Source organism: Pieris napi, chromosome 16 (assembly GCF_905475465.1).
Source record: "Pieris napi chromosome 16, ilPieNapi1.2, whole genome shotgun sequence".
Classification (NCBI taxonomy): domain Eukaryota; kingdom Metazoa; phylum Arthropoda; class Insecta; order Lepidoptera; family Pieridae; genus Pieris; species Pieris napi.
Genome location: NC_062249.1, coordinates 9,913,254 through 9,939,959, shown reverse-complemented (window position 1 = coordinate 9,939,959; position 26,706 = coordinate 9,913,254). Strand labels below are relative to the sequence as shown.

The 26,706-nt window shown below is 35.4% G+C and overlaps 2 protein-coding genes and 1 long non-coding RNA gene across 14 annotated transcripts in view; 2 read left to right on the top strand and 1 right to left on the bottom strand.

Annotated features, from left to right (window-relative positions):
• Positions 1 to 1,478: 1,478 nt before the first annotated feature.
• The window catches only part of LOC125057451 (eukaryotic translation initiation factor 5B), a 40,662-nt gene continuing 15,434 nt past the window's right edge, over positions 1,479 to 26,706 (top strand). The window contains exons 1-3 of one of the 12 annotated variants that reach the window (XM_047661154.1): positions 1,479 to 2,032; positions 2,749 to 3,057; positions 17,608 to 17,765. In XM_047661154.1, the coding sequence (XP_047517110.1) occupies positions 1,876 to 2,032; positions 2,749 to 3,057; positions 17,608 to 17,765 (624 nt within the window). In that variant the 5' untranslated portion in view covers positions 1,479 to 1,875. The remainder of the gene's footprint in view (positions 2,033 to 2,748; positions 3,058 to 17,607; positions 17,766 to 26,706) is intronic. The other 11 variants (XM_047661158.1, XM_047661146.1, XM_047661150.1 and 8 more) reach the window with 11 other exon arrangements.
• On the top strand, positions 22,443 to 24,632 carry LOC125057452 (myosin tail region-interacting protein MTI1-like). Its single transcript, XM_047661159.1, has 3 exons — positions 22,443 to 22,814; positions 22,942 to 23,045; positions 23,918 to 24,632. Exons 1-3 carry the CDS (start codon positions 22,583 to 22,585, stop codon positions 24,539 to 24,541), a joined length of 960 nt encoding a protein of 319 aa, XP_047517115.1. The 5' UTR covers positions 22,443 to 22,582; the 3' UTR covers positions 24,542 to 24,632.
• Positions 22,901 to 24,769, bottom strand: LOC125057454. Its single transcript, XR_007118205.1, has 2 exons — positions 24,632 to 24,769; positions 22,901 to 23,879 (listed from the first exon to the last, which is right to left on the bottom strand). It is a non-coding gene; the product is annotated as an uncharacterized LOC125057454 (long non-coding RNA).

Here is a 26,706-nt window from a genome sequence, read left to right as displayed (position 1 = left end):
CAAAACTTCACCGGAAACTAACCAGGATGTCCCGTGTTTATTGTCGCTGTCTCTTGCATCCAGGTAGACATTTTTATATATGGCAACCCTCTTCGTAGTACATACGCGTCCGACATTTCCTGCGTGGAAAGGAGCGCTACCAACCCATTGTTCAAGGGATGTGTGCGCTTTGCATACAAAGCGGTCCATCGAATTATATTGGGTGCTTATGCTGTGTCAAACAGGTTGCCTCATACTGATACTTGTAACTTCATATTCATATAGTGAACTGAAGAATATATGGGAAAACTTTAATTTAGTATGAAATTGTATCCGTTTCTTTACATCACATGAAACTCTGCCTGCATTTACCTAGATAGTGTAAGTGTATCCTTCGCACCACGAAATTTCCTTTCTATGTGCGCAAAAGTTAGTACATAAATGAAATCGAATGAATAGAAGTTACACCCTAAAACACCGAAGATGTACGACACGGAAGGCTGATTGAAAAGTTGCCTATTGTAAAAAGTTAAAGAAATGAACATGCGCTGAAATATACCCCTTACTCGACTTCATAATATTTAAAAAAGGTTGCCTTGATCAACAATTTCTTCACGATAGACCGCATAATACATAAAGATAGATACATAAATAAACTTGTTATTAGACATGTTTATTTTCGACAGCATTTTAGGATGTTTGCTTATGTTAAGGTAGGCTTATCTCTAGGATATTTAAAACAAGGCGTTCTTGTAATGTGATATTTTAGAGTAAAGTTGCATCGAAATCAGAGTCAGCAAACAACATATAGCGATGTTGTCTTTCATACAAGATAGTAGGTACTTACTACGCATTAAATTAAAAGTTCCTTAACGGACATTACCGCGAATTAAATAGATTTTATACAAAGCTCTACATTTCGAGTGTTTCGATAATTTCAGTTTAATTATTTGTAGGACCTGTTAACTTTAGGTAGCCCACATACAATATTGTTTACATATCTAAAGTTTTTAAACGTACTTATTAGGTATGAATTTAGATTTTAGAGAAAATATAAAATTATCTGTTATAATACGTTATGTATTTATATTTACGCCGACCGCGGTAAGGCGATTTAGTCTCAGTATAGCTTGTAGGAACGTTATAACAATTAATGTTTAAATGGATTGAACGTACACGGAAGCACACTACCGTGTATGTTCGTCATGTTTCATCAGTTATGAGGTTACACTCATGGGTGTGACAGTAACATTCCATATCAATACAATTTTACAGCTCACGTGGAGCTTTGTGGAAAAGTACATCAAAGTTAGATGTACGGGTACCCGACCATAAGCTACCATCTAATAACAAATGCCTACAAGCGGCTAATTGGTATTCATCTTGCGCGCGTAGACCATACCGCGGTGGGGAAGGGTTATTAGCCAGCGCCGCCTCCGCGCCCAGGCATATTGTACCGAGGCTCCAGAGCGCCGCACGCTCGCTTCTACTTGATAATTATTAAGTCAATATTTGAAACTTATTTAGTGACTATAGATATCACACTAAAAGCCGGTGGCTGGGAAGGCAAGATGTCGGCATAGCTGATTGACTATGATATACGGCTGTGTCACATCGAGCCAGCTCAATCCATCGGCGGTCATCATTAGAAGATTCAAGAAGAAAAGAAGATAAACGCACCGTTGATTGTACGACTTTCCGATCGCTCCCGTAACGCGGGGTGGAGGCTGAAGGGTTGCCAACTGACAGCTGTGAGCTGTCATTCTAGAGACTGCTTTCTCGTCGCGCAATAAAATTGAGGAAAACTTTATTTATATCACACACGAATATGTTCCCGTAGAGTGCAACCGGCTGTGCGTGAATTATCGATAACGATACGAAAAACACGACGAAACAATGGCCATCGACGAGGTGTTAGGTCCGCGAAAAACGATGTTGGTTTTAGTGATTGTTGTGGGATGTTTCGCAGTGTTGTGGCCCAGGATTCTGTCTCCTTTGATCGTGGGTCACACACAGGAGCAACTAAAACCGAACAAATTCGACCGGGAGGCAGGTAAATAAGTATTTTTAACTCTTAGCTCAATGTCAATAGTGCGACCTAGAAGCGCGTTAGCAGCGCTAATTATACGTTTTTTGTCCTATAAATTGGTTTTGAAGGCATTATTAAACAATTTAAATGCTGTTTTTAAGCTATTACATAGGTTACTGAGATTATCTAAGTAAAGTTTTCTTAGGGATAGATATTCTAATGCAAATATTTCTCAGTCCAGTAACTTGTTGACTTTAAGCAAATGTTTAATTGTTTACATTCAGTCTGATAGGAATGTGCTAGATAATTGTATAACAATAAAATTATATTAAGCTTCAATACTAAAGAAGAGTAGAAGTACTTGAAAGGATATTATCATAAGATTATATAAAACCATATTATTTGTATTATTGAGAAGATTTGGGACCAGAGATCAATACTGGACCAGAAGAATACTTCTATACATATTTAACAATAAACATACTTTATTAAGGTCAAGCACTACATTCAGCATAAATATTAAACCATAAAAGGTATTGAAGTATTTTTTTAATTAGTTTTTTGTTATAAATTTCTTTCCAATGGAAAATCCATTAGTCCTTGTAAAAGTTTTAATTTTTCAGGATTCATATTCCAAGATGAATATAAGTGAAATAAGATAGGTCATTAAACAATTACCAAGCTCATTAGCTTGTAGTATTGACATAAATATATTTCTAAAATGTTTTTTTCAAAACTAGGCTGCTGTGAAGTAATTTTTCAAACTGATGTTGCTGTACTAGAACTAGTAAATGAAGTATGTAATTCAGCTCTTGGAGTTGAAAAAATGTCACCACAATCCGCAATTGAATGTAGAAAAGCAGTCAATGAAAGTTGCGGTGTAGATATTGCCACATTTCTCAAAAAGGGTGAAAATGTTGGAAAATCTACAAAAATGCTGGTTCAAGCTATGAAGAATACAAACAGCTCATGTTTGAGAGAGCATTTTGGTGTGCCTATCTACAGCTTATCTCCACATTCACCAGCCAACTCATGGACTCTGCAAGATTGTTAGTGATTTTTAATTTAAAGTAACAGGCATGAAGAATTGACATTTTTTAACTAATCTATAACTTAAAAGATTTTTAATACATATATATATGTGGATTTGTTGTGCACTAACCAAAGCTTTATATATTTAATTTATCTAACCTAATCTTTATAGACCAAATCTTATATAAAAATATTATTTATAACAAAAACATATTTTTAGCTAACAATTCCTAATTTTAGAATTACTTCTACGACAATTTATTAACAGGATGAGTATTAGATATAAATGAACAATGGACATGTTTTAATTTTATAATATTTTGAGGGGCTTCCTATTGCTCTAAAATCATAGGTTAGCACTAATAAATCAATACTGGGGATGAAAAAAAACTTAAAAAAAAATAGTATATTGCACGGCATTTAAAATGTTCATATTTTTATTTACAACCAATATGGCACCTACTTAGGTCATGTGTTAAGAATGTTTAGACAAGTACAACAGATGTCCATATTACACAAGTCTTGTTTATACATGTGGTATTCTGATATTTCAGGACAAAGATTTCAATTACCGCCTCGTAATCAATAGACTTATTTCTGTATAAAAAGTCACTTAAAGTATGGACAGAATTGTTTTAACACAGGATAAATCTCATTTATTGCATTTTAATCGACAACACGGGACCTTTATTATTGACGGAATGTACAACTTACACATAATAATAATTTATTGCAAGAATATGGCACAAAAATGTAATGTAAAACGCATATTCTGCCACACAGAATGGCGCGCAAATTTGTCTTAAAAGGAATTTTACATTATTAGTCATATGAATTGGTCAATTCTTATATTATTTGTATCATACATATCATACGTAATTAAATTTATATCAACTACAGTGTCTCACGCAAATAATCACTTATTGAATAATACATTTTTTCCAAAAGTAATACACCAAGTCGCTTTTTAAAGACTCTAGTCTGAAGATGTTTTAATTATTTTGGTAAATAATTGTAAACCTTAATTGTCATACAAAATTACGTAGTTCCATCACACACCAATCATTTTAAAAGATTGAGGTAGTGAGTGATTATCTAAGATTTTCTGATATAAAACTAGTATGCATATTGTACTGAGTATTATAATTATATTTGTGTAGGTACTTATTAAATGATTAGCCAATACAATAAACATGGCATTTGTTCGATAATTTTATTCGTCATTGACGATCGTCTAATGTGTTGAAATACAAATAACTTTTACGTGTCGTTTGTTGATATAAAAACCTGTTTTAATGCAGTATGTGCTAAGTGGTAAGGCACGCGTGGCCCACATGATTCTATTATCTGATTTACAACAAATCGAAAAAAATATCTATATATCGAATTTTGATTTAATGGTGTACAATTTTATGATATTAGTAGATTAATTTATAAAATTAAATTAGGATAGTAGTTTTATTTATTATACCAAATCTTATATAATTTGATTCATATTTTGTTTTATCTCAGTCTTTTTTCAGAGCGTTTAATTTGCGGGAAGATATATCATTTTAAAATTTTGTTCTCTATATTCCCCTGACTTTTTTGCGGTTCTTGATTGATTGATCCAATTCGGGCGTATCATGTTTCTTTATTTGTATTCATGTTTTTATTGCAGCAGTTTTGTCACTCAAGTTTTGATTGTGGGCCTTGTAGTTGAGCTTAAACGGTCGAACAAGAACAAAGTGGTATTGTCCTATTGTCACTTAAGGTCAGCTAACGGTGAAGATTAAGTCATAAGAGTTAGCGAGTTTTACTACTTTTAAAACATACATACTTAGCCCACAATGATGTATTTGAAAGATTGGCAATTATTTTACTTTTAGGTGTTCTTATTTCCCGGCCGTCGGTTTCGGTAAAGACCTTCCTAAGAGCGCGGTCACAAGATGCGGTAACGGTGCGGTGCGGCACCGCACCGCAATTACTTTGAGCTATAGGATGTACACGGGCGTTGCGGTGTGGCAATATATTTTACACCTCCCCGCCTCGTCCCGCAGGTCACAAGTCCGGCGTGTGACATGGTATAGTAATTTGTATGTAGGATGACGTTGCGGCACCGCTCCGGCGCAGCACCGCACCGTTAACGCATCGTGTGGCCGCGCTCTAATGCGTCTAATTGCGTTTGAATTAAACTGTTCTTTAATTCAAACGCAATTAGACTGTTCTAAATTATCTGTCTCTATTGATCACGCGTAAACACAATTGGACAGAAAGAGACATCACACTACCATAGTTAATAGAGTGCAATTAGATTGATTTATATTATTTTTATATGCTGTGGCTAGGCTGGCTTAATTAACCAAGACTACGCACAACGGTCCAAATGGGCCACTCAGTGCGGAAACTGAGACCACACACTACATACATGAAGGGTGTCATCAGAGCGTTCATCTAAATAACAAACGTTTTATTTTATAACATGGACGGTTTGAAACATCGAACATTCTTGTTCGTGCCCAGTGACCACGTAAGGCAACATTGCAAGAGTAGTTAGTTTTAATTCACGTTGAGCGCGATGTGCTAACGAGTAGGTACTAAATATTCTAAGTGAGGTGACACTGTTCACTGTGACGAAAGCACCCGGTTAGGTCAGCTATTTCAAGTACATGTACTTTCTACTTCCATATGCATTGTTTTAAAGTAAATTGTTTGATACATATATTTAATTATTAATTAATGTTCCGCTATAACTTCATACATTAACAGCAAATTATAAAACACGACTGAACGTTTTATAAGTACAGTTTAAACTTTTGACTACATATTTGTAACGTCTGTTGTTATAACGGAATACCCAATACACATACATTAATTCTTCCCTCCCTATAACGATACCTCTCTATAACGAATAAAAATGCTCGGACCCTTGAAATTCGTCATAAAGAATTTACACTGTATGAAAAAAATAGCCTATGAAAAATAAAATAAAAAATAAATAAAGCTGTCCTGTAGTTTTAAAAATTCATGACTAATAAACAAGTAATCAAAGCTCTCCTCTTTAATATAATGTACGGGTAGTTCTTATATAAGAGGTTTTTCGTGTATGGAGGAGACGGCCAAGGATAAAAGTTGGAGTTTATCCATTATAGATATATATTATGATTTTTGGCTCGTTTGTGTATCTACTCACGTAAGGGCAAGTTACTTAAAACATATTTTGTCACTTTTTAGAGGGCCAGGGTAAATACATCAGGCAGGGTAGAGACATGAAGATAAGGGTAGATACGTATTTGACCAGGGGAGATAATTAGAAGCAATAAAACAAAGAATACAATTGAAATAATCAACTTTTATCAAAGATTGTTCTTGAAATTTATAATCAGGCAACATTTTTTTATCATATTTATTATTAATGCGCCGTTTTTAAGCGTTTCTTTGGATGTCAACGGTTGTTGAATATTTTTTATTTGGTGCTTGCGATCTTTTGAAGTTATTATTTGTTCAATGTCAAAAGGAGTCTCGTTTTCGGACTCTGAATCAGGGACGTAAACATCTTCGACTCGGAGACGAGATTTTTTATTAGACGAGTATGTCATGACACCAAGCTTAGAATGATCGCAATGTATATCTTCATTGCAAAAGCAGCTTAAAGACTTCATTTTCAATGTTGTCGGATCTTCAATGTTCCATGACACCTGATGGACGCGCAAAGTACCAGCAAAAGTTTTTATGAGTGTTTTAGCACTAGCAAGCAAAGCGTCTTTGTCTAAAATATCTTTGTCATAACGAAAACATTAATGCCAGGACAGTTTTTCTGAATAGCATCTGACAAATCGCTCAGACATGCTATATCTTTGCCACTAGCTACCAATAGGTCGGCTGATCTTTTGCAAACAGCATCAACACCATCTGAAGCTCCCTTACCGTGTCCAGCTTCATGGTAATTCCAGGTAAAGTCTGTAAGAGCTGGGTAAACTTCTATTAAATTAGTGCGATATTGTGTCCATCGCTCCAAAAATGGAGGATCTCTACTTCTGGTGGCAAGCTGTTCAAAATTGGCTGTAAGTGTGCCCATATAGCTGGAGGCGTATGTAACAAAATCTGTGACATCGAACAATAGCATGTTGTCTTTACTTCACCTGATGCCTCTTCTTTCGTGTAAGTTACAACTGTGTACAGACTTATCTGTTGACGTGCACCTCCAAAATGGAATTTCTTCTGCGTATTTTGTTTAAAGTCACTAAGGTTCACGTGAATCACAGCTTCTCTTACTGTCAAATTTGTCTTATTAATTTTAAAAGCAGAATGTTGGTGGACTATATTCAGTTCATGGTGAAGAAAATACTCCAAGTTGTCTTCTAACTGTATAATCAAATCACGTAGATAATTATTTTTACAATGCAATCTCGCGATAGACACTGTTCGTTACACCTATTAAAACCAATTTGAAGAAGATTTTGATGGTTTGATATTGATGTAACTTTGGCTTGGAATAGTGCCGTAAGAATCAGATCCACATTGGCGTGTGCAACACACAGACATTAAATAGGTGGCACAATTACTATGATACATATCTCCCCTGGTCAGTAAGTATCTCCCCTGATAGTAATCTTACCAGGGGAAAGACGCCAGGGGAAAGACGTTTTCATAACATAATACATTATTTTGGTTTATCCAAGAAAGTTTTCAATGAATAATAAAGCAAGCTTTGACTATTACAGTATTACTAAATTACGACAGGAATTGCAAATAAATAAAATGATTATTATAACTTTTATTACTTACCAGTGGAGAGACACAATGACCTTGCGAAACCGTTACATCGCACGGACGTGACACAAAAACTGGCAAATTGCGTCGATCTAACCGCTTCTGTGCTTAGTATTGCGAACTTCACGTTGTTAATTGTCAATGAGCGAGTTCGGTAATGTGGCCGTCTTATATTTTATATTGTAGCAGCGTGCGAATATTGCCAGGGTAGATACACAAAAAAAGCGGGACAACAATTAAGTTTTAAAAATTATTGAAAATAAGCAAATATTTTTCAATTTCTCTTTAATAATATTAAAGTATATTTAATTACGTTTGTGGTAAACATAGTTTGTTTTAGCAAATAATACAAATATTGTATGTATTGTATGCTAGTTGGGCTGAAACCGGTAAGGGGACAGGCCAGGGTAGAGACTTTTTTAGACTATATAACGAGTTTTACAAAAATATGCTTTAATGAGACATTTAATTATAATGTTATTTAATAAAGGACATTTAAGAGAAGTGATTCATTGCACAAAATAGCAACATATATATAAAAAAACCACTTTTAAATAGATTGCCACCATAGTTACCTCTTATAAGAGAATCACCCGTACATGAAATATTTGATAGCAACAATTCACTTTACGTAAACATGCATAATTTTATTAAATAGCTGACCCGGCAAACGTTGTTTTGCCATGTGTATTATTTCTATCAAACATTTTTTTAGCTAAATAAAAATAACTATCTACAATAATAAAAAATAGGGGTTGATCGTAGAGGGATGAACATTACGGGTTGTATGTATTTTTAAATAATATTTTTTTTTTATCCTCTTATCACTTAGGGGTTTGAAATATAGAGAGTAGCCGATTCTCAGACTTACTGCATAAAAATTTCATAAGAATTTGTCGAGCCGTTTCATAGTAGTCTGGGAACGAACATTGTGACACGAGAATTTTATATATTAGATATATTATTGATTAAATTCAAAGCTTTAGGAACAATAATGATTATAGCTATTTATATTTGAAAACTACAATTTCGACAACCGTATTGTTGTCAAATTGAACCTATCGTCAAATTAAATAGGTTAATAACTAAATAATTTCTAAATGAAATAATCTGTGGTCGTGTTGTATTATCCGTCTCTTTCGGCATTCCAATTATGAAAGTGTCACGGATGTGTTTAGTGTTTGCGATGCGGTACATGAATGGCGAAAGTAAATGAAGTTGACAAACGTTAAACCTTTCGTAACGATATGGACATTCAAATAGAATTTGATGGACTTTCATTACCGAGATGTTTTAGGCGTTTTCAGAACAGAACGCTTTCTAGAAGTCGTAAACGCTATTCAAGTATCAACAGTTATTTGAGAACGATATTTATTTATTAAAGTACACATCATATATTATGCGTTTTCTACAGTATATGTTACAATCTATTTTTTTTTTTTTTACAATTGTACAAAAAAAAACAAATTGCTTCACAATGCGGATTAGATTTTTATTGATCAGCCCACTACCAAAAATTTAAAGCGATCGATAATTATCGTTCGCTTTAAATTTTTGTTTTTTTTAAACCTCTTAGTAAATAATTTCCTTACCTACTATTTAATTCTGTTAATTTGTAGATTAATAAATCTCCCACAGCGTACATACTCTCAATGATAAATGGCATTTAAATTCTTTGCGTAGTAGATAATATCTAAGCGTACAAAAGGCGGGAAGCGACTTTTCTTTACTAAGTTTAACATAGGTACTGATGTTCAAAAAGCAATAAAAGTTAAGTTAAGTGAATAAATTTCATTTAAACATATTTTTCAGTCAAACTAAAAAATGCAAAATAAAGGAGTGTAGAGTAGCTACGAGGTTGGATTTGTCCTCCAATCTAGAACGACGTCCGTATGACAACCTTTCATGAAACAATACAACAGTTTTTAAACTTAACATTGTTTCCTATTTTTTGTAGTTTTTTATTTCTGTATAACTTTTTCTGGTGTTTGTGTATCTCAATTTAGATGGCTTTTAGTTTTATTACGCAATCAAAGTACAATAAAAACATATATATTGAATAGATAAAAATTTTTTTGGTAGTTTAAGAAAACTTAGTTGTTTACATGTACCAAAAGACGCTGAATAATAAACTTGTAATGTTATAACGAAAGCTAAAAAAAGTCTCCTTGTCTTGGCCTCAGATTACACGAGTAGTTAATTAAGCATTCCGCTGAAGTAGACTGTTGGTTCAAAAATATTTAACTCTGCCTTCATCGTACTTTAATTACGCACATGGAGAGAAAAATACACTACCAGGATTTAAATGGAAGACGTTAGGCTTAACGCTGCTTTTAAAGTGTAATATATTAAATATTTCGACTATGTGTTTGCGTGTTGTTCCCACGAGAATGTAAGTGCGTGCTCCTATTTCACCATGCCTCCTGCTGATAGAGGACAAATCTTTGTTTTTAATTTATATTATTATTAATAACTTCATATGTCATGTGGAACATGGTGTAATGGTTGCAGCTCCTTACAAAGTTGTGTAAAAAAATTGCGATGAATAAGAGTGGCGGAGAGTTTATTGCCAGTTCTTGTCTTCCGTTCTACGCCCTTGATATGAGAACTGGCAGTAAACGTAAAATTAGAAGCATTAATATGTATTTCTTTACTGACTAGTCATAAGTGTACATTATGTTACCTATATGATTAAATTATTTTTTTACTTTTTTTTTGCAATTTAAAAATATTCTATAGAACACTAACAGTCGTGAAATCTACACAGACCTTGTAATCCCATATGGTCTATATGCTTATAAATCGATACTGCAAATGGTTTGTATATTACGTGACTAGCAGTTGGGGTTGATCTTGAAAATATTATGTGCAGCGAAATTAAATAATAGATAAAATTCACGAAATGGACAAAATATTATAGAAAACATTATTTATTTTACACTTCATTGGAAGAAATATAGTACAATTAAAATATTTAAATAATGAGGAGGGCAATGGGCGGCCTTATTGTTTTTTTTTTTTTTTTTTTAATATTATGGCAACAGCTTCAACTTTATGCCAGTTTCAAGTAAAAGGCCTTATTGTTTACGAGCGTTTACTTCCAGGGAAATTCTTTGGAACACAAAACTTAGACAAAAGAATTTAAGAAAACAATATGACATAATATATGGAAGATAAAAGAGAATTTTAGTTAGTACGATAGTTAAGGTACCGATGTGGATAGGCAATGCTTGTACATTAAAGATTTAAAGGAAGAAGAGAGAAGCTAAGCGGAGAGGGACGGGAATGCATAGCCTCACGGTGGAGGCCCTAAATTAAATGAAATATTACTTCATGAAGGTTTTGTATATTTATTATGGACTTCAAAGAATCAAATGTCTTCACAAATTTACTGCCAGAGCGTAGAACGGTCGAGACGAACTGGCAAGAAACACTACTTTTTTAATTTTCATAATTGAAGTATTGTATTGTGTTTTGTATTGTATATACGCAATGTATGCCATTAATTAATCAAATATGGCGATAGAACATTTCCTTATGTTGCTTTTCTTGGAGAACGTAAATTACATATCAAGAGAAAATATATTTCAAGATTGATTAAATAATGTTCGTGATATCTGTACGGGTTCTTGTATATTTATAAAGATTCATGAAATAGTTTGTCTCGTTCATCTTAGCATAGTTTGTTAAAAATAAATGAAAGACAACTAACAGTGCAATGGGTCCCCGTAACAAGTCGGAAAATGCATATATTATCTATATAATGGTGTTCCTTTTACTCGATTAGGTACAATACTTTTTAAATCATTGAAATCGGTAAATTGGTTGCGAAGATATTACACATTTTGTACAAGCCAACCGCGGCGCGGCCGAAATGCTCATGTGACGTCACGATTTCCCTACCGTACGCGCGCTCGCTCTCCGCCATTCATTTATTAAAGTTCACTCGATCTGCGAGGGTCGTGTTGTGGTTTTGTGGTTTTTATGTGAAAATATGCCGCATTATAAGTATAGACCACAAGCCCATGAACAAAAAATACCTGTGAAATGACCCAACCTGAATTACGCTTAGAAGGCTGTTACTATATCTGAAAATAGCTCTGAGCACTATGCCGTCATTTCTGAGCGGTACATGTGAGTACGTGAGTGAATGGACTTTCTCAAGTACAATGGGGGAATTTCGACTAATTATTAATGTACGGCTTTGTTATAAGTGTATAGATGATTAAAAATAAATGTCGAAAAACCTAGTGCCGTACAAAAGTGATGGTACCGGAAGTCGGTGCAAATTTTTAATTCGACGACAGTTGCAGAAGCAATATAGGTCATTTATTACTGTACGGCATTTGTGTGATTCCTTTTGGACACATATACAGATACTTTACCCGTAAACGCCGTACATATTTCCAGCGGAGCGGTCGAAAGCCAAGGGTCGGAACCCTACCCCTACACCCATATACCCTAAGGTCATTGTAAAATGTACGGCAACATGTTCAAAATATTATTTAACACGGACAATAATGTTTTATAATTATGCCGTCCAAATATTATAGTTAATATTTGTGTAATTAAATATTTATCGAAATTTCAGGATTTACCAAGTTCTTACTGCTGTAAGATCAGAGAATAATGTACGGCAACTTGTTTTTTTACATAATGTTACTAAATATTACCGTTGTACATTATAGCCGTTCATTATAAATGGTAACAAATAAAAATATTATGAAAAAAAATATATGAAATTTCCGAAATTTAGATGACTTTTCAAATGCTCCTAGAGTAATATGGGGAGTAATATTTTCAAAGATTATTGTTATTTTATATGTAATAAATATAAATAAACAAAAAAAACCAGATGCCGTACATGTTACTCCAGATTATTCTTTACAGCTGATAAAAACTTCGACGACGTTTGAGGTGTCCCTTAAGGTCATTAATAACTGTACATATCTGAGTATACTACCATAAGGCTGTAAAGTATATTTACAGCCTTATCGTACCAGCAGAGAGAGGTAAAGGAAAAATATTTTTAACAAAAATAAAAATATAATACAGGGCGTCCCAAAGTTATGAGACATGAAGGGAAAGTACCTTAAATATCGCAGATAGGGTATTTTACTAAAAGAAGACTTTATGTTATTTTTAAAAGTTAGTAATTCTGCATTCAAAGATTTTTTAAAAACTACTTGCCTCGTCTGGAAAAAGAACCGGCTTAAATTAAAAAAAAAAACACCTCTACTTTTATGATGCCAATCGAAAGAATGGCCAAAGCCTAATAACTTTTCTAAAGTAACAGACTCGTAGGAGATTTTTTTAGGCCGAATACGATAGATGTTTTTAATTTGATTAAAAAGATATATTCACGCTGTTACTTTCTTTTAAAATACTATGTTACTTAAGAAGAGTTATTAGTTTTTGGCCATTCTTTCGATTGGCATCATAAAAGTAGGGGTGTTTTTTTTTTACATTTAAGTCGGTTCGATTCCCAGACGAGGCAAGTAATTTTAAAAAAATCTTTGAATGCAGAATTAATAACTTTTAAAAATAACATAAAGTCTTCTTTTAGTAAAATACCCTATCTACGATATTTAAGGTACTTTCCCTTCATTTTCCATAACTTTGGGACGCCCTGTATTGGTAGGCGGTGGTAGCGGACTATCGAAAGTGTACGGCATTTATCTTTTATTGAAGATTGTCTAAAGTATTAATAACCTGTGTTATTGCCGTACAGATAAAAGTCACCGGAAAATGACTCTTTTCTGAGGAAAGTATTTTACCCCATACACCTATGTGTTCCACAAAAAATGTACGGCATGCTGGAAAATGTTATCTATTTGTGAAGTACTCTCAAGATCATTTAATTTTATGTTGTTTCATATCATCATCACCTATATGCTAATCAGACATATGTTGCGACCCTTGGCTTTCGACCGCTCCGCTGGGAATATGTACGGCGTTTACGGGTAAAGTATCTGTATATGTGTCCAAAAGGAATCACACAAATGCCGTACAGTAATAAATGACCTATATTGCTTCTGCAACTGTCGTCGAATTAAAAATTTGCACCGACTTCCGGCACCATCACTTTTGTACGGCACTAGGTTTTTCGACATTTATTTTTAATCATCTATACACTTATAACAAAGCCGTACATTAATAATTAGTCGAAATTCCCCCATTGTACTTGAGAAAGTCCATTCACTCACGTACTCACATGTACCGCTCAGAAATGACGGCATAGTGCTCAGAGCTATTTTCAGATATAGTAACAGCCTTCTAAGCGTAATTCCGGTTGGGTCATTTCACAGGTATTTTTTGTTCATGGGCTTGTGGTCTAGTACTGTATAGTACCGAAATGTACTAATACTTCAACTAGTACATCTGAAAAACTGTTTTTTAATGTGCCAAGGGACCTGAAAGTGCGCAAAAAATGGTGTACTGTCATGAAGAGGGGTGACAGTACACCTTACATTACTCATGTGGTAAACAGTATCTTAGTAAAACTTGTTTACGAATGTTAAAGAAAAATACAGGGTCATACTAGGTATATTTCAATGAATAAATAAATGATAAAAAGTGTAAGTAGTGAAGTTTCTAATAACCCTTCCTCAGTAGTCTGGTAAAACCCAGGGTCGTACTGAGGCTCAACTAAATGAAATGTGCCGTTCCCGGGAATATTTCCCAATGCCGGAACAAAGGGGAACATTCCCGCTTTGGGGAATATCTATCTGTAGGTAATAAAACTGTAGCCAAAGTGAATTCTATACATTGAATATTTTTTTGAATAATCAAGTTATGAGAGCTCTATACACGCAATAGAAACCAAAAATATTGTTTTTGAATTTCTTGTCTGTCTGTTGAACGCTTTTCACGCGAAAACCGCTAGACGTATTTTACGCCTTTTTTTTAAAACTCTGCGAATATTTTTACAAGACGTTTTCCTCTTTCCATAGCGACTGTCTCCTGTATGGATGCCCTGAAAATCTGTTCAACTAAAACACCATCAGTCTTGCAGTTTGCAGTTTCGTGAATTTTTGACGCCGTTACTCTGCAGTATCTTAGTTCCCTCCATAATGATGAATCAGCTTGCGATAATGTTGCTTCTTCTGCTTTGCTACAGTCATCTATAGTCATCCGACTTGAGCAGAAGTCAATAAAATGAGCTGCATCGTTTATATCTATACCCTCTTTTCTAAACTCACTTATTAATACATGTAATGACATTTTTTTAACGCGCTTTGTGGTACGCAATAGGCTGCCAGCTGGTTATGATATATATATAGATTTTTCTGGTACCGTTTTTTTTACAGTTTCTACAAATTGACCTTTGACGTAACTGTCATCTTGATTTTTTGGTGTGCCTGATCCCATATCTTTAGCCTTTATAAATTTTAAAGTGGTGCCCACTATAGCTAATTTAGGCTTAGTCCAATAACATTTTTTTCTGTTGGGGATAGTTTCTCGCTTCGTCTGTGAAGCCACATAAGAAATGCTACACAGTGCTTACAACCTCCCAGTTGAGCAGCACAATCATGACACTCAATGTTTAGTATTATTTCTTGTGTTTCATCACAAGTAAATGCAGCAATAAGCTTTACCCTTTATTTTATGTTCTGGTGTATTTTTTGCTTTGACTGTGCTATATATGTGTGTGATATATCTCCTGTTTTTTGCACTTGAACAAATCCCACAGCTACATCACCATATGATTCACGCCCTGACCTGAAAAAAAATATCGTAAGCGTTTAGAATACGTATACATTAGCGATCTCATTAGGATTGCTTGTTCAAACAATCTAAGGTAAACGAATAAAGTATACCTACCCTTTACTTTGTTTCTTATATTCATTTGCACTGAAAAAACTAGACGACAACAATACGCAAGTCAATGAGATTGAAATAAAATTAATCATTTCGTCGGGCACTTTTCTTACTTACCTACCAGCAATGCCGTCCGTTGCCTACTAACAATACTAGGAACTAACTCCCAATAAGATTTCTGACTCGCAATGCACCCAGAAACATTGAGAAGAATATTCCCGGTAACATGTTAATATCCATAAACCTTACTGGGAATTTTCCCGGGCCTGAATACGACCCTGTATTCCTGACCTACTTATTATCCTGCTGTTTTGATTAGGTTGACAATGAGATTTGCTTACCTCTGAAGTTTCCAACCACGAATTTCAGCGCTTGTGTAGTTTAAATGATTACTAAGATAAACAAATACCATTTAGGTAGATTATCGGATTGCGCTTGCTCAAAACCGATATCTACCTTATTTCTACCACTGATTTTTTATATTATAATAAAACCTTCTAATATTAAACAAATCAAATCACTTATTAATCGATTGGGTATAAACTGATGACGTTACGCTCCGTGTTGGACGAGTATCGCGAACAGAATAAACAGCGCGGGGCGCGCTGTGGTTCAGCGGCAAGCGTTGAGATATTGTGACGTCATCGCTTGCGTTCGCGCGGTCAGTAAACCTTGTTTGGTATTTTGGCCATAACTTTGTCAGTTTTGGTCGTAGAACAAAATTTTTTACACCTTATGTTTCAGTTTCTCAAGGACTATAAAACTGCATTTATAACATAAAACCATTACGGGTCCCCATTAGACTGTTTTTTTTTAATAATAAGGGTATAAGGATTTTTGATGAAATTGTCTTACAAAAGCTAGTCTTGTTGTTACTATGATATAAGCATGTGATTGTATTAATGGCGCGTCTAAACGGGCCATGTTTTGCTGCAATTGATGGCTGCAACACTGTGGCCGGCAACATTGCAAACAATAGCAGCCACACTATGCAATATTGCAGTAATGTCCCGGCCATATAGCCAAACATGTTTTGTATAGCCACATATGGCCGATGTTGCCCCGATGGGTGGCCGGACGATCGCTAGGCTATCGAATTCAACTGCAATATTGCACAGCCAGTTATCTTGTTGTTTCAGTCACTCCCTTTGTTATGGCATAGTGTTTCCTTTTCTACGCGACATGACGTTTGCTTTGAGTGAAGTGTTTTGTGCTTTATTCTGTGTTTTGCGATCAGCTGTATTTGACGTTAGATTAATATGTAAAAATGACTACTTTTGACATTCTAGTTCTTGAATAATTTATTATCAAGACTTATTTCTAGACTCAAATTGTCTACAGTTTCACGCCTATTTAAGTAAGGTCGAATCCACAATCTCTTCTTTTTCTGTTTCTTTTTTAAAACAATATAAGCTGCTGCGACAAGTGTGATTTCGTCAGCCATTGTTGCCGGTTTGTGTGGCCCGTTTAGGAGTCTGCATCATGGGCCATACTATTGCAGACATATTGCAACACATTGCCCAGCCATAGATTGTTCGGCCATCAGCTGCATTAAAATATGTTTGTAATGGCCGGGCAATTAGTGGCCAACAGTGCAGCCATCAATTGCAGCAAAACATGGCCCGTTTAGACGCGCCATTAATAAAAACATATTGAAACTGAATGTTTTTTTACGTAATTTAACCCAAAAGTTCAAAATTAACATATCGTTTGTACCTACTGTAAAAAATCTTTGATCTTGTTCATAAACATATCAATCTCTTAGTTGTTTATTAAATATCTTTTATCACTTTTATTTCTTTGGTTTTTAGTAAGGTGTGATAAGGAGAAAACATTGAATACATTTTTAAAGTTAGTTCCTACGTTTATGAATGAGTCTGATTTTCTACAAAAATATTAACTACTACTAACGTAGATATAGCTAGTTGGTTTTTCTATTGAACTAAAACCTAACACTATCATCCTTCTTCTCCTAAAGAGTCTTCTTTCAACAGCAGTAAAACAAGAGCGGCCTGTACGCAGCGTGGGACCCCACCCAGCACTCCGAGAGCGAGGACGTGCCATTCCGCCGGGTGTACCTCCACCAAGTCGACAGCAGATGCCCCCACACGTCAGGGTACGGTCTCCTCTATCTGTGTACTTCGAACTGGAGGTCAGTAGTGATTGGTGCGTAATCGCTTGGTGAAGCAGATAATATCGGAAATCCATTATACTGGGTTAGACAGTGACGTTCTAAATTTATGTCAATTGTCACTTGACAATTATGTTGGAGATAAATTATTTGTATGTGTATTGCATAACGGTTTCAATGAGTCCTAAGTAATTATTTAATTTTATATATTTAATTGAATTAAAATAAATTACCGACTAAGACGAGTATAAAGGTATAGTTGATTCTATACTTATTTGAACTACGTTTCACCTTAAAAATCACTTTCCTAGTATAGCGATTTCACACTTAAATGGTCTTGTCTAAGGTCTATTCAAGTCTAATTAAACAAGAGAACAAAAACAAATTCATTATTAACTATTTGACGGTATAAAAATAAAGTATTTATTTATTGACGCAGAGAATCATAAGTCTACGGTTATTGTGTTAGTTACAATATATTTTTTTATGTAATAGGAAGCAATTGGGCAGGAGGCTCACCTGATGTTAAGTTATATCGCCGCCCATGGACACTCGCATAGCCAGAAGGCTCGCAAGAGCTTTGACGTCCTTTTAAGACTTGGTACGCCCTTTTCTTAAAGGACCCTAAGTCGAATTGGTTCGGAAATAGTGGGCAGCTGGTTTCACATAGTGGTGGTGCGCGGCAAAACCTGCTTTAAGAAACGCTCAGTTGTGGAACGACGGACGTCGAGGTGATACGGATGGTATTTTGTATTCTGCCTTGACGTACGGTGATGAAACTCAGCTGCAGGTATTAGTCCGAACAACTCCTCTGAACACTCTAAATACTGTATTAGTTCGTTAGCTTAAAGTATATTAAATCGTTAAAAAGGGAACATGCAGTCCATTGCATTGACCCATAGTAGGGCAAGCCAGCCTTCCCGGTTTTACCGCCAGCGTGTTGTTAGGGCTCCTCCGCCCGAAGAGACCAGAAATACAGCAAAACAGTCCACACCGGCACAAATTATTATTGGGAGTAATCTGTATAAAACACAGCTTCAAAATACGTTTCAGCGTAAAATAACTAAATAATCATAAATCTGTCAAATTTGGCGGCTTATTTTAATTATGAATGTTCAATTTGATAACAAGCCAATTTACAGAATTAAAAATTATTATTTGTTTATAGTCGTTAGTTAGCTTTTGTAATTGGGTTTCTTTATTAATTGCTATATAAAATTAATAGATTAAGGGTCTGTTTCACAATGTACGGATAAGTTCCGAATTAGCTATTTATTACTTATTGGAAGGATAAACACTATTGTTGCGTTTCACGACTGTCAGATAGCGCTATTCGTCACATAAAGTCCATCAAAAGTTATGAGTTCGATGAAGTGTCAAATAGCACAATTGATCTTCTAAATAATTTGTGTTGCATAGCTATTTGGTACTTTATCCATAAATAGGATGACATATCAAAATGGTAATAAAAAGTAAACGCATATAATCTGCTTTCACTAATGTAAGATGAAGATTAGGCACAGTTTGCACTGCCAAAGATGGTGTGTACTTGACCGAATTGCCCAATTCGGATTGTATGCATTAAACCTACATGAATATTACAAACCAAAAACTTGTTTTATAAGCGGAGCGGAAAGGCTTGTTTACAGAAAATTTTGTACACACATATACTTTTACAAAGGAATTTAAATTTCAAAACGGTTATAGTATATAGTATGTAACGAAATAAAGTTTTTAACGCCGTTTTTAAATGCTGACTATAGCTACCTAATACAATATTTTTTATTTATTAACAATATTGGACTTCTTCAGGTCTAAAAAAATTCACCATATTTGCATTAATATAATTCCTTTTCTACCGAAATATATCCTAAATGTCTGAAATGTTGCAAATATTAATAATGGCGACGTTGTTTTAAACGCCCTCGCTTTTGAAATGCGCATGCGCAGTTTAAATCTAGTGGGATGAACTCCTACTTTTATCTAGCCTTTGTGTTTACTCAATATATAATTTATCTAGTCATATGAATATTGAGTTGAAAAAGCCTATTCAATATTGTTAAAATAGTGCGGCTGTGAGCCTTCTGGCAGTACGAGTGTCCATGGGCGGTATCAGGTGAGCTTCCTGCCCATTTGCCCGGTTCTATTTAAAAAAAATAAAAATAATAGTCAGTTAATAATCAGCTAGAGACTATATTTCCTAGAAAAATCTTCTATAACTATATAGAAATTACTCTAAATACCACTCCGTGTTACTTGTTAAGTGTTCAGAGGAGTTATTCGGACTAATACCATATAGCCATCCATCATTGGACGTCAAGGCAGAATACAAAATACCATATCACCTCGACGTCTATCGTTTTACAACTGAGCGTTTCTTAAGGTATTTTTTGCCGTGCACCACCATTATGTGGAAGCAGCTGCCCACTGAAGTATTTCCGAACCAATTCGACTTAGGGTCCTTCAAAAGAGCGTACCAATTGTATAAATACCGGCGGCGCGCTTGCGAACCTTCTGACAGTGTGAGTGCCATGTGTTAGCTTTTAATATTTATTTAATTTAATTCTAAACATTTTTTATGAAACATATTCTTAAGAATCTTGCTACAAGTGCGCCTGTGCAATAGTTACTCATTTGACCCATTCAGTTGATTACGAATTGTTACGAATTGACTCGAACAACTGCCCGAAGTGGGATTTTCGGGTCGGAGTAGGGAATAGATGATAAAAGAGGTTGTAACACATGCGCGCTGGCAATTCCTATGTTCAAGTTTGAAGTTATACAGTTTACGTAAAATCAGTGAATCAAGTCATCATGGGAGGATTTAATTTCCTACCCTAAGAACTAGATCAACTATCCCTTATCACTTAACATCAGGTGAGCCTCTTGCCCGTTTGCCTCTTGTAAAATTAAAAAAAATACGTCTTAAGTAATTATTCATAATTTATTTGCTTAAAAACGTGTAGGCTTACAAATGTTAATTAGAAAATTATGCATTTGCGAGATGTGTTTCGTTTATTTCGTAATTTGTTTATAAGTTTCAAATTTTTATAAATGTTTATCTATAAATAATGACTAATATTTGAATATTTGCCTCACCCGTGACATAGTTCCCGATACAAAATAAACAAGTAACTAATACCTATGCATAATAACTCATACCTATGCAATGTAGTTTTTTAATATTTTTATCAATTGCCCAGTAAAATGGACTTCCAATGTTTTAACAATGAGAGCTTCGTGTATTACTAATGGTGAGTATAGAATAGTTTTGTATTAAAAATGCAAATAATGCTTTATCTTACTGAATACATTTGCACCAAAGCTTTTACATGTTATATTGTATTAAGTATTATACGGATAATAAATTCTAATATTCTATTCTTTATTTAACGGTGAAGAGCAATTGAAACAAAAAATGGGGAATGAATGATTGTCCCACAAATGTTTGTTAACCGAAACGTAGATACCTGCAGCTGAGTTTCATCATCGGACGTCGAGCAGAATACGAAATTCCACCCGTAACACCTCGACATTCGTCGTTCCACAACTGAGCGTTTTTTCCGCGCCTCACCCGCGAAAAACTAAAATGTTGACTATAGCTAACTTCAGGGTGTCGGTTTTTTGTGACGGTGTGCGCTCGCATCGTAAAAATTATTATCATAATTTTCCCCTAATGCGCCCAAAGAAGTATATAACTTCAAAAGTGAATCAGTATGAGTATGACACGCTTGAGTTACCCCGTGAAGTGATTTTAAAATAAAGCGACTAAAGGTGTTTGACGGCTTGCATCGCCGTTTAGCGTTGGCGTGGTGAGAATGGTCCAAGTTCTGAGCTTTTCCGGTTTAATAATTGTTAGAGGAAGCTTTAACATCCTGATAGACCTATGTTAAGTGTAATAAAGTATTCTTATCGGACTGACGTCATCTTGGACCAGAAGCTTATATAAGGCGAAGCAAAACCGGCGTTGACTCACTTTTATTTCGAGACTTCGTGCGGAACGGACCCTACCCTCAGTAAATTTAAAAGTGTAAAAGTACCTACACGTTCTAATCTTTTGTGTTAACTAATAGTATAATAATAATAATCAATGGCGCTACAACCTTTTTAATTCGCAGATTTTTGTATCTGTTTCATGATCATTTGTTAATCTAAGTAGTAGGTGATCAGCCTCCTGTGCCTGACGCACGCCGTCGACTTTTTCTGTCTAAGGCAAGCCGGTTTTCTCACGATGTTTTCCTTCATCGATCAAGCGAATGTTAACTGCGCACATAGAAAGAAAGTCAACTAAGCCAACACTGCTCCATAAATAAATATAAACCAATTTTAATACATTGGGAGCGTTCAAGTATTACGTAACGAATTTCTTTCCTTTGTTAAACGTTACGATGCGGGGCGGGGATTAAATTACGCGTTATTGTTAATATTTTTTTTGACAAACACCACATAATAGTAACTAAGGGTCACTAACTCACTAGGTGGTCACGAAACGTTTTACTTTACTTGGGTACAGTACTGTACTTGGGTACTGAAAACCGTTACGGCGAGTTACATGTGGGGGGGGGGGGCAATAATCTCCAAAAATTGCGTTACGTAATAAGCCGCGTACTGACTGAGCGAGCAGCCTCGCGAGGCTGCCTCGCGAGGCAAATCCTCGGTCGGTCAAGACGTGCCTCGCCCGAGGCAAACGCACGCGCTGCCTCGCCCGAGCGTGCCGCGGCCCGAGCCGAACGTTGTCGGTTTTTGTCGATGTTCAAAGGCGCCTCAGTACGTTTGCCGCGCTCACTCAAGACGGTAGTGTTTTGCCTCGCTTATTCGTTGCGTGTTAGTTGTGCGTCATGGATAAAGAACAGTGTCTTAAATTAATACGACTATATGGTGAATATAGACGACTTTGGGATGCGCAATGTCCTGATTACACAAATAGAGGACTAAGGGAAGATGCATGGAGAAAAATAAGCCAGGAAATGAACCTTCCAATAGCTGAATTAAAGAAAAAAATGGACTCTTTACTAGGGTCTTACAGGAGGGAAAAGTCGAGAGAAAAAAAAAGCCGAATCACAGGATCAGGTATTTATTATTTAATGTTTATGATTAGGGTTAACAACATTCATTTTATTATATTCAAAGTTACATCGGTTTTTATATTATTTCTAATATTATTTCTAATATTATTTTTTTTTATTTTATACTGCAGGTCGTGGTGAAATATATGTTTCGAATTGGTATGCCTATGAAGCCTTCAGTTTTCTAGGAGATAGAAATCACCCAGGAAATACACAAGATACTTTAGGTGAAGAAGTGAGTACCTATTATTTACTGATAATTATTCTGCCAAGAAATTGCTCCGTTTGTTATGAAATGTCTCCCTAAATGTGAACGTATTTCTTTTATATTTGTTGATCCTCGCCGTGGTATGGCTTGAATAGATAGCATTGATGACATTTCTGTATCCTGTCGCCATCGGCCGGGTATTACTGTCCCTTCAACTTCGGCATCGAATGATCCTGGGGGAGTGAACCTTTGTGAGGAAGCTAAATCTCTACGCAAGTAGTTATATAAGCATATGGTAGTCAATACGACTTTCGTAGCTTTTTCTGGTTCTAATAGTAGCGGCTTCCTCAGTACTCTAAAAACGGAGCTTAAAATGTCAAAGACATTCTCCACAACTCTTCTTGCTCTGGACAGCCTGTAATTGAAAATCCTTTCCATTTAACCTCTTTCTGGAGTACCTTCATAAGGTTTCAATGTGTAATCATTGAGAGCAAAAGCTTTATCGCCTAGAATAAAATAGGGCACTGCAATTTTATACGGTATTTGTAATATTTCTGGTGAAGGAATGTTCAATTCCTTCTTTTCGACCTTTTTATATAAATTGGTATTTTTAAACACACCGCCATCTGATATACGTCCTTTGCTGCCAACGTCTACGTACAGAAATTTATAGTTAGCGTCAACTAAAGCAAACAGCACTATACTTGGAAACATTTTGTAACAGTCATAATCATTGCCACTATTTATCGGCGACTGTAATATAACATGCTTCCCATCCATTGCTCCTATGACATGTGGGAAATTCCATTTGCTCTCAAACTCTTTCGCTATGGTAAGCCACTCTTCTTCGGATGATGGTATCTGTAAATAAAATTAAGTAATAATTTCTATCTTTACAGAATGCAAGTCTGGATAATACTCGAAATGATGACGGTTATAACGAAGAAAAAAATGAAACTTCAAACTCGACGACAACGGAAGGACCTAAACAAAAGTCAACTAGACCTAAAAAGAGATCCAAAATGAACGAAAGTGATGATCTTACTGATAACGCCATATCTGAAGCATTAACACTCTTACAACAGTGTGCAAGCGATAATATATCAGAAAAAAATGATCCCTATAATGTGTATGGCCAATATATAGGAAATGAGTTGAGAAAGTATGATAAAATTACATTAGCATACGTAAAAAATGCAATAAATAAAATTATCTTTGATGCAGACATGGGAGCATACAGTGGTTATAGTTATTATACTCAATCATATGGTGAACACGATAATTTAAGATATATGTCTCATCCCTCTTCCTCATCGACGCCATCTACATATTCGATGCCTGCTGCCTCACCAATGCCTTCTACCTCACCGATGCCTCCTACTTCACCGATGCCTCCTACTTCACCGATGCCTCCTGCCTCATCGATGCCTTCTACTTCACCGATGCCTGCTGCCTCACCAATGCCTCCTATCTCACCAATTTCGATGCCTCCCCCTCCTCCTTCTCCAGCTCCTCATCATTAAATATTTGTTTGTTTAATTTTCTTATATTATTTGTCCAATTTTCTAATCAGATTAATAAAAAAATAATAAAAATATGTAATTTTATTTTACCTTAACATAATCCTTTAACACCTCAATTATAGCATCACAGACTTCAGGAACTATAACCGATATCCTTTGTTTTGATATACGAAATAGATACTGTAGACTGGTATAAGAATCTCCTGTGGCCAAAAATCTCAACGTCACTAATAATCTTTCCCTAGCGGATATTGCTTCTCGAAAATTTGTGTCCTTCTTGCTTATTTTGGCGTTTATGAGAGAATACACATTGTCAAATTCGATTTTACTCATTCGAGTGAAATTTTTTTCTTCGTCATCGAAGCACAACTCTTCAAATAATCTGTTCCCAGCCTGTAATCTATTTTTGTATAAGAGTTTAATCCAAAAACGTTTAGTTTTCTGTTTTCTTTTTTTTGCAAGCCTTAGAATTATTAAAAAGGCAGTGGTAGCGACAGCTTTCCGAATGTGCGGCCTCATGGTGGTCTCGGGCAAACTATACGGGCACGCGCGGTCTCTATTCGACTTCAAGTTAAACTGAGCGTCGATGCTCACGATGGCTCGGACTTGCCGCGCGAGGCAGCCTCGGATTAGAAAACTTACAGACCGAGGCTGCCTCGCGCGGCAAACGTTGCGAAGCAAACGTCCGAGGCTGCTTCGCGAGGCTGCTCGCTCAGTCAGTACGCGGCTATACTTGAACGCTCCCTTTGGAGAAATTCTTAAAATTTATAAACAAGATGATATGAATTTCTATTTTTGATACGCTATTCCAAAACCATCAACTATGTAATATGTCTCAGAATTTGGCAAGATCGCAAGACTTCGGCGCATCTAAGCATCTTAAGTAATATTTTGAAGTAGTCGAATGTGAATAGTTAGATTTTTTTTATAGAACAGGGGGCAAACGGGCAGGAGGCTCACCTGATGTTAAGTGATACCGCCGCCCATGGACACTCTCAATTCCAGAGGGCTCGCGAGTGCGTTGCCGGCCTTTTAAGAATTGGTACGCTTTTTTCTTGAAGGACCCTAAGTCGAATTGGTTCGGAAATACTTCAGTGGGCAGCTGGTTCCACAAAGTGGTGGTGCGCGGCAAAAACTTCCTTGAAAAACGCTCAGTTGTGGAACGCCGTTTCTTGTGTCTTGTGCGGAGTTTTGTACAAAGAATTGGTCATATGATGTCATAGTCATTATTTTTGGAGCGTTGTATTGTTCAATTCAATGTTACTTCGTGTGTCACTCGGTTCCATACGGCTAATTTACTCACTAGAATATTTTCCTAGTTTAGCCTCGTGTTTACGCATTAAACTGTACAATAAACATTTTGACTTGGACTTTGGAACCATTATTTAAGTAACATAAATAATTATTTAAATGATAAAAATCTGGGCAACAAGGTATATAAATATTTCGACTTTAAGATTGTCGTTGTTCAACTATGAGTTAGCGTATTAAATTTGAATGATTATTACATATTTGTATGTATCTGTATAAATTGACTGTAAACAAAGAAAAACACGGCGGCGAACCAACGCGTTCTAAGGATTAAGGTCCTCAGTCATAGATTAACACTGCTATTACTGCTACTATAGAAGTTATTAATGAATACCAAAAATATAAGTTACATTTACGAATATACAATAAAGTCTATGTAAGATTACTCCATATAGTGTCAAATTCCTTAAAACTTCGTAGAATTTACTTTTTTGTATAAGGAGAGTATAATGTGTCTCTTCGCTTTCGCTATTTATTTATTTCGTTATCGTACAGCTAACATAAATTATATCTAATAACAAACAGTAACACTGAAAATATAGCCAGAGATGGAATACATAGTACATTTTACTACAAAAAGGTTCAAAAAATTTACAAAAGGAAACAAACAATAAAAATTATTCCATTAAACTAAGTGGTACCTAATTTGGCTGTGTTGTATGATGGTGTAAAAGTGAGGGTATGTACGTGAAGGTGTGCATGTGGGGTTTGCTCATGATGGAGGTGATTTTGCGCTATGGATATTCTTAATACTCTAAACCATATTCCGCGATAGCTTAAACAAGTCAAGGCTTAAATATTGGTCATTGTATGTGCGGGCTGCGCGATATAAAACTGAGGTTTTTGCATAGTTA